The sequence below is a fragment of the Gopherus evgoodei genome, chromosome 2 (assembly GCF_007399415.2).
Source record: "Gopherus evgoodei ecotype Sinaloan lineage chromosome 2, rGopEvg1_v1.p, whole genome shotgun sequence".
Classification (NCBI taxonomy): Eukaryota; Metazoa; Chordata; order Testudines; family Testudinidae; genus Gopherus; species Gopherus evgoodei.
In genome coordinates this window covers 33,806,814-33,820,025 of record NC_044323.1, presented here as the reverse complement: position 1 = coordinate 33,820,025, position 13,212 = coordinate 33,806,814, and the positions used below count along the sequence as shown (strand labels likewise).

Sequence of the window (13,212 nt, the reverse complement as noted above, 5' to 3'; positions counted from 1 at the left end):
ATGTGCTGAATTCAAATATGACAATTAAAACAACTGATTGGCTACTGTTTCTAAGATATTTAAGTTTTTACATTTTATGTCTATGTCTATTGTGTAGATAGTAGATTGTAAATTGTAAACCTAGGTCTTTTCATGTGTTTATGGTTGCTTTACATGATAATATTTCACCAGTCCTGTTTATGTAACACTTTAAAAATCAGCAAAAGGGTTATATAAATAAAAATTTTTTATGAAACAAAAGGCAAAAAACTATTCTGTACATAGTTTAGTCCTATTCAGTGTCTACATGGTGCTTCTTGGCTTGTCTCTTGTATTCATTCAGTGGAGCATCTCTTGTCACTGTCCAGCTATAGTCTGCAAGCATTGATGGGCTCCATTTGCCCTGATATCCTGCCAGGAGATTCCACTGCTGTAGTCTGGAGCCCAACAGCTCTGCCTTACTCTTGGGTAGTTCCAAATCCCTTACAAGGTCATTCAGTTCACCTTGTGTTATGTGGTGTGATTCAGCGGAGGAGGATGGGAGAAAATGTGGGTCCTGTGACATTGATGGTTCAGGACCAGAAGTTTCATCCTCTTCCTCATCTGACTCAAGTGAGAATGATTCTGGTGCATCAGGAACCGGCAGTCCTTCTCTGTGGGGTATAACTGATGGAATGTTTGGATAATGCACAGGCACTTTTTCTTCTTTGACACACCTTTCCCAACTGGAGGCACCATGCAGAAGTAACAATTGCTGGTATGATCTGTTGGCTCTCTCCAAATCATTGGCACTGCAAAAGGCATAGATTTCCTTTTCCTGTTCAACCACTGGCGAAGATTTGTTGCACAAGTGTTGCAGCATATGTGTGGGGCCCATCTCTTGTCCTGATCTCCAATTTTGCAGCCAAAAGAAAGGTGATAGGCTTTCTTAACCATAGTGGTTAGACTGCGCTTTTGTGATGCAAAAGTCACTTCACCACAAACACAGCGGAAGTTATCTGCACTGTTCACACAAGTACGAGGCATCTCTGCTCACTTTGGCTAAACAGAAATGTGTCCCTTTGCAAAATCAAACACTGACAAATAAGAGAGCATGACACTATATGATTTCTAGAGCTGATATAGGGCAATTTGTTCAGCAGAGTGATGTAAGCTTTGTTATGATTGCATCATCCATGACTTCTAGGAATAACATGATGCAATTCAGATCATGTATGACACAATACCAGCTTCAGATTACATCATTCATTGTTTTGCCTAAAAAGCAAGTACTGTCCAAACCCAGTCATAGATTTATTCATAGATCCAGTCAAAGATGTATTTTAGTCATTTCTGGTTTAAATTGAGATCCCTTCCCTTTATAACTCACTTCTCCTCCGCCATTCCCAAGTCAAGGGTCGTATATACTGACCCGATAGCATATCTTGAAAACTAGAGCCAATCAACAATTTTAAGCATAATTTTCGTTTTCAGTGACCCAGAATTAGTAAAGTTGGACCACATTTATTTCAGAAGCATTTTGGCTGTACAGCAGTGTAATCAGACAAAAGTCCATAAGAGTAATGATGGACAATGTCGCCTGTATGTTTTATATAAGCAGACAAGGGGAAGCAAGATCCCAATCCCTATGCACAGAAGCACTAAAATTCCATGTTAAAAAAAACCACCTGTTCAATAACTTCTCTCTTAGCCAAAGGGCACTTGCAGTTTTGCAGTTTGGGTTAGTGGACAAAGGCTGGCAGTGGCCTGCTTGGAACGCTGGTCTAAAGGACAGCTGGAACACAATTACAGAAATCGTGATAATGGTGCACAGCAGTCCAGTATTTGGCGGGTCACCTTAGGACTCCTGAAGGTCCCTTTGAGAGCTGCTCAGTATGTCAGGAGAGGTGGGAGCTAATTAAGCAAGAACAGTCTGTAGACAGCAACAGCCCAAAGATAGGGGCCTTTACCTGATTCCTGCTTCTAGACTATGCTGCCTGAGTTGTATCATGATTGGATTACTCTTGTCTGCCAAATACTGACAGCGTGCTTGCGACTGTGCGAGACAATTGACAACCCATGCTATGAAAATCTTAGTCTAGGAGGGGCATAAAAAGTAGATAGTGTGAGGCCCTGAGGAAGAGTTGCTTGGGTAACTTTCCTCAAACTTTCAATTCTGTTCATTTGTTTTGGGGGCTGATTCCTAACAAAAGTAGGTCTCTTGGAGGGGATTTGAGGAAAGTATTGTTGCCCTGGTATTTGGGGAGTGGGAGGGAATTCAGTGCATAGAGGATATAGCGATAGATAAAATGATGAGCAAGGAATAGAAGATCAAGGTAGAAAGAACATGGGGGTATGAGATCATATTTATGTTAAGCAGAAGGAAAAATATGCTTTAGAAAAGAACCTTTTGAAATATCATATTGTCTCTATATAAATCCATGGTATGCCCACATCTCGAATACTGTGTGCAGATGTGTCACCCCACATCTCAAAAAAGGTATATTAGAAAAGGTTCTGAAAAAATGAGGTGTGCTAAGCCAGTAAAAATAGGCAATAGAAATAGAAAATGAGATTGAGAGATGTCATTTTGCCCATGAGGTCTTCTGTGGGCTGTGTAAAAATAGAACAAGGTTAATACTAACCTCATTTCCCCCTCATGCTCCCTCCCCATCTCAGCTCAGAAAAGAGCATGTGGCTAAAATGTCTCCTCTAATCTCATTTTCTACTTCTAGCTTGTATTTTAATAATATTTTACCTTTTTTAACAATCTACATTGTAACACTTCTCCAGTTTTCTTTTTGCATTCCTGTCGTCCCAACTGTCAGAAAAAGAGGTCTAAATGTTATAGAGAAAAACAAAATGAATTTTGGCTTGCATGTCCATATATTTACTGGTTATGAAATTGAGGCGTTTGGATCTTCAAGCCTTAAAATTAAATCTCCCTCAGATTCATTATTGTGCTTCCATTGAACTTCAAGCGCACTCTGTATTTCAATTAAAAACTTGTTTAGATGCCCCTTTTTACATTCTCCCAGGCTGTGTCCTGATTCACCAAACAGTAAAATTATTGCAGTCTCGCACTACTACATATTACCTGGTCCTCCTCTGAGTTTTTAACTTATAATGGGGATAGTGAAATGAAACAGAGTTAATGACAGGAGCAGCATAGCTGAGAAAGTATTAAAAAACCCCACTAATCTCCCAGCTAGTTGAATGTGAGTTTTATGTCACTACATAAAGACTGACCCAGATGTACTGAGTATTCCTTTTTTTCCCCCCCCTGTGGAACAGTGTATTTCTCACCAGATGACCAAATTAGAGAACATTTTCTTTGACCAGAAAGACTGGCAAATAAAAAACTCTTTCAGTCAAGACCATGCTACACCAAAAAAAAAAAAAAAATAAAAGAAAAAAGAAAAAAGAAAAAAAAAAAGACCTGTTTATCAGAAGCAGAAAATAAGACTTTTTTTTTGCTTCCATGTCTGGTATTTGATAAAGGAACAGCTTGTTTATTTAATTTATTTATCAAATGTTCTGCCACTCAGAGCCAGATACAGACGTCGTGTTAACAGTGCAACTCCACTGAATTAAACAAAGTTGCTCTCATTTACATCAGGTCTGACTCTCCATCTATACAATTAGTGTTACAAAAGTGAAAGAAGAGGTTCCTGGAGCCCAGGAGAAATTAATGGAGCTTCCAAAAAAGGAAAAGCTGGTGAAAAAGAGACGCCATAAAGGTTTAAGATTATGGGCTCAATCCTTCAAGGTGCTGGGGATTCTGAACCCAGTCCAGCAAAGCACTTAAGCACATGCTTAACTTTTAGTGTGTGGCTAGTCTCATTCTATGGACTTCAGTGCAACAACACACACTCTTGAAGTTAAGGATGGGATTAAGTGTTTGCCAGGACTGTTGCCGTAGTGGTCAGCACCTGCAGGGTTGAGCCCTATATTACATTAATATAGAAAGCTCTTACAGCAGGACTTTGATATTGGGTAGTGCCCATTTAGGTGTTTGGTTGCATTAACTGTACACATAGAAATGATTACAGTCGGTAGAGAGGTTAATGTGTATATACAGCCACTTATACAAAAATCAGTCAGTTTCTTTCTTAAAATGCAAATCTTTTATTAATGCATTTTTTGCCTAGAAAAAACACCAGGGTGTCACAAGGTTCTTAGGACAGATGAACATAGATAAAATAGATAGGTATCTGACATCTGCAATTCTGGAGTTGAAAGATTTTATTGAAAACCAATAATTTGAATAGGCTATAGGCTCTGTAGTCAAATAGAATTACTACTGTATGTTATGTTCATGTAATCTTACAGTTTTATACTTTATAATGGGAAACTACTGAGCCTATACTACATAATGCCTACAACATAGTTCATTGTTTTATCAGAGTATTGTACATTTTGGAAGAGATAATGTATGTGCAAGTTTGACATCATTATGAATGTTTTAAAAGTGCTTATAGTACTGTCTCAATCTTCCCATGTACGTAATAGCTGCAGGCAGATTGGATTATGAAAATTACATCATGGATTTATCCTAATGAAGAGTTTTAAGTGACTAAAGTGAACATGTGAAATACTATAGCCTCAATCAGTCAGCTCGTATTGTGCATTACGCTAAGTCACTAGAAGACCTACACTTTGAAAAGTAATTCCAGGGTCTGAGAAATATAAAGACCAATTGTTGATGTCCAAATGGCACTTTAGATACAGTGTAGTAGAGAGGCTGTTGGGAGCTAGTTATGGTGCCCTAAACCAGAGCCACTTGGTCCTGGTGCAAAATTACAGCTCCCCTGCATCTCTAAGTCATATGTTACTTGGTAATGTCCCTGAGGAATCTTATGTCAGTGGAAGATCAGGCACTGAAGAGCTGCATTCCACCGTGCCCCAGTAATCCCCCCAGCATGCCCCAGATGTGCTGCTTCCCCTTCCTATATCGGTATCTGGGGAGACAGCTGATGAGGATGGCAGCTACAACAGAAGCAGATTTCTCTGTACAGGGGAAATTCTCCACTGGCTGTCTCCAGCTGTCTTCAGTACACTTGGCATCACAGTGTATGTGGTGCCAAGTGTACTGAAGGAGATGTGAGAATCCAAGCCATAATTATCTGTAGCACGGATACACTTGCATTTGATGAACATTAGGAGCTATCAAAATGTCTCCACAAAATATCTCTTTAAAAGCATGACAGTAATTTTAGCTTCAGAAGAAAATTGGCATCTAGATAAAAAATTAGAGAGATAAGATGTTGTACATGTATTTGTAGGAAGAGAGGAGACAGATGCAGAAAGAGAGAATAATGTTGGGTATAAAATGTAAAAACAATTGTTTGAGTAGATATTATGAGCACTAAATAAATTTCATTGCTATGCTATCAGCTTAATAAGACCATGTGTAAGTATGAAAATGGAATCTACTGAAAACTAGAACCGATATGATTACTTCTCTCCTTTAATTTCCATTGTGTATCTTAATGCAATTTGATTTTTTATAGCTATGCAATGGAGGATCCGTGACTGATCTGGTGAAAGGATTTTTGAAGAGAGGTGAAAGGATGGACGAACTTGTAATTGCTTATATTTTACATGAAGCTCTTATGGTAAGATAAAAACAGTCAATGAATGGACAGTTCAATTGATAGTTTATTCAAAAAGTATCTCAGGCTACACAGTTTGGATTCTGCAGGGGTGCAGATAGCAGTGTGCATCAAATTACAACTGTGCTGTAATTCCCCTATGTGGAAGCTGAGGGCACACACTTAAAGGTTCCTAGTTCACATTTCTGTAAATCCTGTTTGAAGAGTGCTATTTATTTAACACGAACTAGGAACTTTTGAGTTTGTACCCTCAGCATGCACACGCGGGGTGTTACTGCACTGCACTGTAGTCCAAACTGAGGGGCAATGCAGACAAGCCCTTAATTTTTTTTCAACAAATGAATATCTATTCCATTTTAAAAGTATGTTTCTTCCTATATTACACTAGTGTGTAATGAAATAAGGTTTAGTTGTAAACTTGTTTTTGAATACTACCAGGTAAAGTAGCAGTTCAGTTCATCAGTTTCAAAAGGGTGAACATTTATTTCAGGCATTGATTACTTCTCCCTCGTTGCAGTAAATAAATACAGCTTTGCATCTAAATTGTTTTTCTTTTGGAGACATAACTGCAATGTCCATCAGGTCAGGGATTATTTTACTGAAACATTTTTTTCACTAGAAAATGCTGATTTGTTGAAAATGAATTTCTTTATGGGAAAGGGTTGGCTTTCACAAATTTTTCAACTTAAAAAAAATCTTGGGAGAAAAATACTTTGAAATTATCAAAACGTTTTGGATTTCCAGTTTGAAATTACTTATTTCGAAATTTAACTTCATTATAGTAAAAATATGTAAAAAAAAAACAACAACGGGGGTGGGGAGAAATGCTTGAAATTGAAACAAAGCATTTCAAAATCATCAAAACCAAATGTTTCCTTTTTTTCTTCAGGTCAGATTTTCAGTTTGCCAAAATTTTCTAGATTGACTTTCCCCTCCAAATTCGGAGGAGAGAATTTTTTTTTTTGGATATCTCAAAAATGTTCATGGGTTGTGAAAACCATTTCTGACCTGATTCTAGTGCAACATACCAAAAATACTGTTCTGTGTCTCATGTTGTGGGACAGCATCTACCTTGTAATAAAATAATTTACAACAAATTGAAATCTCTCTCAAAAGAAAAATCACTGTAGCTAATCAAGACAAAGTATCTTTCTTTAACTTTGCTGTTTAATTAGAGTTTGAGTTTCTGCACTGGAACTATTACTACAGCTTAGAACTTTTCTTTGTCTTTCTGTTTTAATGGTTCAATATATAATCAAGATTAATAATGCTTCTTTGCTTCTATCATCATGCAACTTGTCTACCTGAAAAAGAAGTCACTAAAAAGTCCATTTATCCCACATAGTTGGTTGATAGTTGACTCAGTGTTCTTTGAATAAGAATAGAATTTCTAGGGAGGTTGTACCAAAAATGCTAAGAGAAGTAGAAATGAAAATCAAAATACACTGACCTTGTAAGTGTCCATCAATTGGCAAACAAATGGTAGTTCATTCTTGAACTTAGTGGCTATTCTCATTTTGAAACTAAGTTTAGAAAGATAGAAAAAGCATACCACAAAAATATCAGCAAAGTTAATACATAGAATAATTTCTATTTTCAATCTGCAAATAAAATACACATAATGTTAATGGATTTATAACTTATTTTTCAGGGGCTTCAGCATTTGCATGAAAACAAAACCATCCACCGTGATGTAAAAGGAAATAATATCCTATTGACCACTGAAGGAGGAGTTAAACTTGTGGATTTTGGTATGTGATGTTTTTACAGACAAAGTTGTAATGTTAAAACATGACGGGGGAGAGGTGTAAAAGTCAACAGTTAAGAACAGATGACAATGTTTTGATTTAGATTTGGACTACTTTGTTTTAAAAAAAAATCAACTGGTTTGAAACTAGATAATATAAAGGAAAACAAATTATTCATGAATAGAGAATATCCCTAACTATGGTCTTGGCAACTATTTTACTAACAGTGTTTAGATGATTTAAGCATTAGGAGTTAGTCTATTGCTTATGGACCCCAGATGCCTTTGTAGCAGGCAGGACAAAACCAGTTAATAGATTGTAGTTAGTACATGGGATCTGGAATGACCTCATGCTAGTTCAAAGAAGTAAGGGATGCACAACTTTAATGCTGTATGTCATAGGGGCATAAAACTAAAGGATATTGTGGAGAATAAGGGAGTTTCTCCCAGAGAATCCAGCCCAATGAGTTTAGCCATTGATTTCAGTCAGAGCTGGATCAAGCCCTGAATGATATTCTCCCATTCTTAATGAAAGCTTCATTTCATTTGAACAGAATGCAGAATTAGATTTATGGTAGTCAACATTTATCCCACTTCTAGTGAATGAAATTTATCAGTGTGGACAATGAGGGAGTTCTGTATATGTGTATACAAATAACCTGTGATCTCAGCTTACCTGTGTGATATTATCCTGTCTGGCTGCATAGAATTAAATAAAAAAGCAAGGAATCTTCCCACCCCTTGTTAGGCCTGTGTCAGAGCCTGTCACAATTGAAGTCCTTGTGCTCAAGGGAATATAGGAATTGTACCCTCTGCCCAAGGCATGGAGGGGTAGGGAGAAAGTGGATCCAGGGCCCAATTGACTCTGCATCAATCTGCAGATTGATGCAGGTCACATGGGCAGGTAAGGAGAGAGGGGAAGGAGGGAGAGAAGCAAATTACTTTCCTGAAGGATGGTGCAGACTCTGCAGTCCCCTGCTGCACCAGGTTGGTGAAGGAACAATCTCTCCATGAGCTTCCCATGTGGCTCTTTGTCTGGTTACGTAAACAGGCAGAGAAAACCAGTGATTGAGAGATGAGCCAGTGAAAGACATTATGGAACATAATTCCAGAGAAGAGCACATTATCATTCTGAATTACTTATACGATTATATAATAGCCTAAGTTACACTTTCTTTGAGTTAGAACATAGTTTTTTTTCTTAAATAGCTCTCTGTGTTAGTAGGCATCACAAACAATAACTGCTAAACATTAACAAGTTAATTGGTCTTTAATAGCAGCAGTGGCTTTTCTTTACTTTGTGCCTTTTGTACTCCTGAAATTGTAGTACATAATGCTGTACTGTCATCCAAAATGTGTTCTTTTGAGCATTAGTGCTGCCTTTCGAGAAGCATCACTTATTCTGGTATATTGTATACAAATTGCATATGCATATTGTATCATGTCTACTTTTCTGGCACCTGTTACCCTAGCATGTGAGAACCTCACCGTCTATAATGTATGTACCCTAGCAATAACCCTGTCCAGTAGGGATGTACTATTAATCCAGTATTACAGATGGGAGACTCAAGCACAGACCATCAGAGGTGTGAAGTTCTGGAACAACCTTCCAAGGGGAGCAATGGGGGGCAAAAACCTAACTGGCTTCAAGACTGAGCTTGATAAATTTATGGAGGGAATAGTATGATGGGACTGCTACAATGGCATGTGACCCATTGGCAACTGCCAGCAGCAAAAATCCCCAACTGCTGGAGATGGGACACTAGATGGGGAGGGCTTTGAGTTACTGCAGAGAATTCTTTCCCAGGTATTTGCCTGGTGGATCTTGCTCACATGCTCAGAGTCTAACTGATGCCATATTTGGGGTCGGGAAGGAGTTTTCTCCCCGAGTCAGAATGGCAGAGACTTGGGGGAGAGGGAGTTCGCCTTCCTCTGCAGCATGGGGCATGAGACACTTGCAGGTTTAAACTAGTGTAAATGGTGAATTCTCAGTAACTCAGACAGAGTTAGGGGTCTGTTACAGGAGTGAGTGGATGAGGTTCTGTTGCCTGCAATGTGCCAGAGGTTAGACTAGATGAACATGATAGTCCCTTCTGACCTTTGAGTCTGAGACATACTAAATGAGTTGCATAGGAAGCAGGGCCGGGTCTACTGTTTTCGCCGCCCCAAGCAGCGCGCCGAATTGCCGCTGTTGATGGCAGGGGCAGTCCATGTGCCATTAGGGCGGCACTCGCGTTTCCACAGCGGCAGCAATTCGGTGGCAGCTTCTGTCCTCACGAACAACTGAACGTAGAAGCTTCCGCCGAATTGCCATCGCGCGGAAATGCGCATGCTGCCCTAACGGCACACAGACTGCCCCTGCCGTCCGCGGCGGCAATTCGCCACGCTGCTTGGGGGCAAAAACTGCTGCCCCATGCAGATTGTCGCCCCAAGCACCTGTTTGGAATGCTGGTGCCTGGAGCTGGCCCTGATAGGAAGTCTGTGGAAGAGTAGAGGATTGAACCTGGCTCTCCTGAGATCCAGGATAGCACCCTATCCACTGGACCATCCTTCCTCTTTTTGCATAGCTATGAATAGATATATCATATGAGATGAGTATGTTCTCTAGTGAATATATTAGGGATATCCAACTAATCAGATTACTAGACTGTGAACTTTTCTAGAATTGGTTAAATATTTTGTTATTTTTTTCTTAACATATTGCTTATAACAAGGCAAGTTAATATGTACATAATCTCAGAATATTATCACAGCAACATGCATAATGGGATTTTCTAAAGCGAGGAGATGCCAAACTCTCATTGAAATCTGTCATTTCCAGCAGGCACCTAGCTTCATCTTTAGGTGCCTAAATACCTTTTAAAAAAACTGGCTGTTTGTCATCAAAATCTGTCTGGAACAACTGACAATACATTGTTCCACCTCCATGTGCAATAAAAACCCACACATTCATCCATATAGTATAATTTTACTTATACCTGATTTTTGTGGAGCACTTACTGACATTGACAAGCACTTGTGAATAGTCCTACTGGATTCACTTTATTTTTTCGTGTGAAAATAAGGTTGTTTCACCAATATGCTAAAGATTGGACAATTGGGTTGTTAATCTGGATTTAAAAGCAGCACAAGATCCTACACTTCCCCAGGGTTGCCAAAACCTGCTGCCTATATACTAGATATTTCGTGGTATGAGCTGCTGTTTCCAGAAAAACAAACTATGCACATCCATGAAAAAATATGTAGTATTCCATTGTCTAGGAAGGTGCATTAATCAACCTTGTTATAACACTGTTTCTTATTGAAAGTCATACCCCCAGGCCATGAGGTGGAGGCAAAATTTTACACAATGTGTAATTAACTGTTAACTGTGAAGGTAAAACATTTGTTTTAATTTTGTACATTGCACTTTAAAAAAAAAGGTATTTTCCTGATGACATTTTTTTAAAAGCAATTCAAAAGTAGTGACTTTATAGTTAAAAGTTTCATAAGAATGTCATCTGGGCTTGCATTCAGAATGACTACAATAATACCCTGTATTTGGTTTAGAATATAGGAAGCAGAGAGGTTTATGATGGATGCACGTTAGCATGACTACACAAAGACTTATCCTGACTGTGACTCATCAGTGAGAAATTATGGGGAAATATTTGAAATTGGCATTACTTTGATTAATACGTGAACCTTTCTTCCTAGTAGAATTAGCTAGCTCAACTCCAGATATCCTTAGCTAGCTCAACTTTAATTTTAAAAATGTAATAAGATAATGATTTTTTTTCAAAATTAGAAAATAATTATTCTGTTCTTCAGATGACAGAAACAATCAAAGTAAAGAGCCATGCAAATCTAAACTTTGTTGATACTTCAAAACTGTCTTTTATTACTTGGAATTGTAAATTAGTTCTCTTGCAACCTACCTCCAACCTGGTAAAAAATACGTTTCTTTATATAGAAGGTTGTGTGAGAGAATATCTTTCTTTGGTAATGCATTGTTAGATTTAATCTCTTTTTACCGTCAGTGAGATTGAAGACATTTTAGGTAGTACTAAATTAACATATACGTTGACTGGACTGGCATTTCTTTGTTTATAGGAAGGGTACCTAGTAATTCCTTTGACATTTGTAACTCATTGACACTATACTGTTTCTTGCATTAAAGACTTGAGCTTTATTAACATTTTTACCAGAAGAAGTAATCTATTTGCATAGTTTTACAAAAGCTAGGGATATATGGATGTGCTAGTTGTCATAGTTTGTTGGGTGATATTCACACCTCTTTTGTATCCAGAAATACAGACCAAATTTTAAAAACTGAGTGCTTAAAATTAATCCATGTTTAGGCACCTAAAAGAAGTAGACTGACTTTCAATATGCTGATCCCCCACCAGTCCCCTTATAATAAGATCAGGATGATAAGACTGGACTAAACACTTCAGCTTGTTCCTCTGCCAATAAGGGGAACTACATAAAAATGAGGAAGCTAGTTAAATGGAGATGAAAAGGAATAGTCACAAGAGTGAAATGTCTGTAAGCTGCATGGAAACTTCTAAAAACACCACAACAGAGGTGCAAAGTAAATGTATATCCCAAATAAAACACACACACACACCGTGAGGACCAATAACAATGCTACCATTTCTAAACAGAGTAAAAGAGGCTATTAGAGACATAAATGCATCCTTTAAATATTGGATGTCAAATCCTACTGAGAAAAATAGGAAGCAGCATAAACTCTGACAAGTCAAGTGTTAAAGTATAATGAGGCAGGCCAAAACAAATTTGAAGAGCAAATATTAAAAGATACAAAAATATTTTTGCTGTTAGTTTTTAAGTACATAAGGAGCAGGAAGCCAGCCAAACAATCAGTGGGGTCATGGGATGGTGGAAGTGATAAAAGAGCACTCAGGGAAGACACGGCCATTGCAGAGAAGCTAGATGTATTGTTTGCATCGGTCTTCACTGCAGAGGATTGAGGGAGACTTCCACACCTGAGCCATTCTTCTGAGGTGACAAATCTGAAGAGCTATCCCAGACTGAGGTGTCATTAGAGGAGGTTTAGGAACAAATTGATAAATTAAACAGTTATAAGTCACGAGGATCTGATAGTATTCACCCACAATTTCTGAAGGAACTCAAATATGAAATTGCAGAACTATTAACTGTGTCATGTAACATATCATTTAAATCAGCCTCTGTACCAGATGACTGAAGGGTAACTAAAGTAAAGCCAACTTTTAAAAAAGGCTGCAGAGGCAATTCTGGCAAGTACAGGCCCATAAGCCTAACTTCAGAACCAGACAAGTTGGTTGAAACTATAGTAAAGAACAGAATTATCAAACAGATGAACAGAATATCATGGGGAAGAGTCAACCTGACTTTTTTAAAAGGAAATCATACTTCATCAACGTATTAGAATTCTTGGAGGGTGACAACAAGCATGTGAACAAGCGTGATCCAGTGGATATAGTGTACTTGGATGTTCAGAAAGCCTTTGACAAGGTTCCTCACCAAAGGCTTTTAAGCAAAGTCGACAGTCATGGGATAAGAGGGAAGGTCCTCTCGTAGATTGGTAACTGGTTAAAAGATAGGAAACAAAGGGTAGGAATAAATGGTCAGTTTTCACAGTGCAGAGAGATAAATAGTGGGGTTTCCAAAGGATGTCTACTGGGACCAGTGCTGTTCAACATATCCACAAATGGTCTGGAAAAGGGGGTAGACAGTGAGATGGCAAAGTTTCAGATAATAGAAAATTATTCAGGATAGTTACATCCAAAACTGACTGTGAAGAGTTACAAAGGGAACTCACAAAATTGGCTAACTGGGCAACAAAATGGCAAATGAAATTCAAAGTTGATAAATGCAGAGTAGTGAACATGAGAAAACATAATCTCA

At 38.2% G+C, this 13,212-nt stretch overlaps 1 protein-coding gene across 2 annotated transcripts in view; it reads left to right on the top strand.

Moving 5' to 3' along the window:
* Nucleotides 1–13,212, top strand: part of MYO3A (myosin IIIA) — a 205,548-nt gene that overhangs the window by 65,990 nt on the left and 126,346 nt on the right. The window contains exons 1-3 of one of the 2 annotated variants that reach the window (XM_030550333.1): nt 5,107–5,371; nt 5,472–5,576; nt 7,225–7,324. In XM_030550333.1, the coding sequence (XP_030406193.1) occupies nt 5,532–5,576; nt 7,225–7,324 (145 nt within the window). In that variant the 5' untranslated portion in view covers nt 5,107–5,371; nt 5,472–5,531. Of the gene's footprint in view, nt 1–5,106; nt 5,372–5,471; nt 5,577–7,224; nt 7,325–13,212 lie in introns of those variants that run through there. The other variant, XM_030550332.1, reaches the window with a different exon arrangement.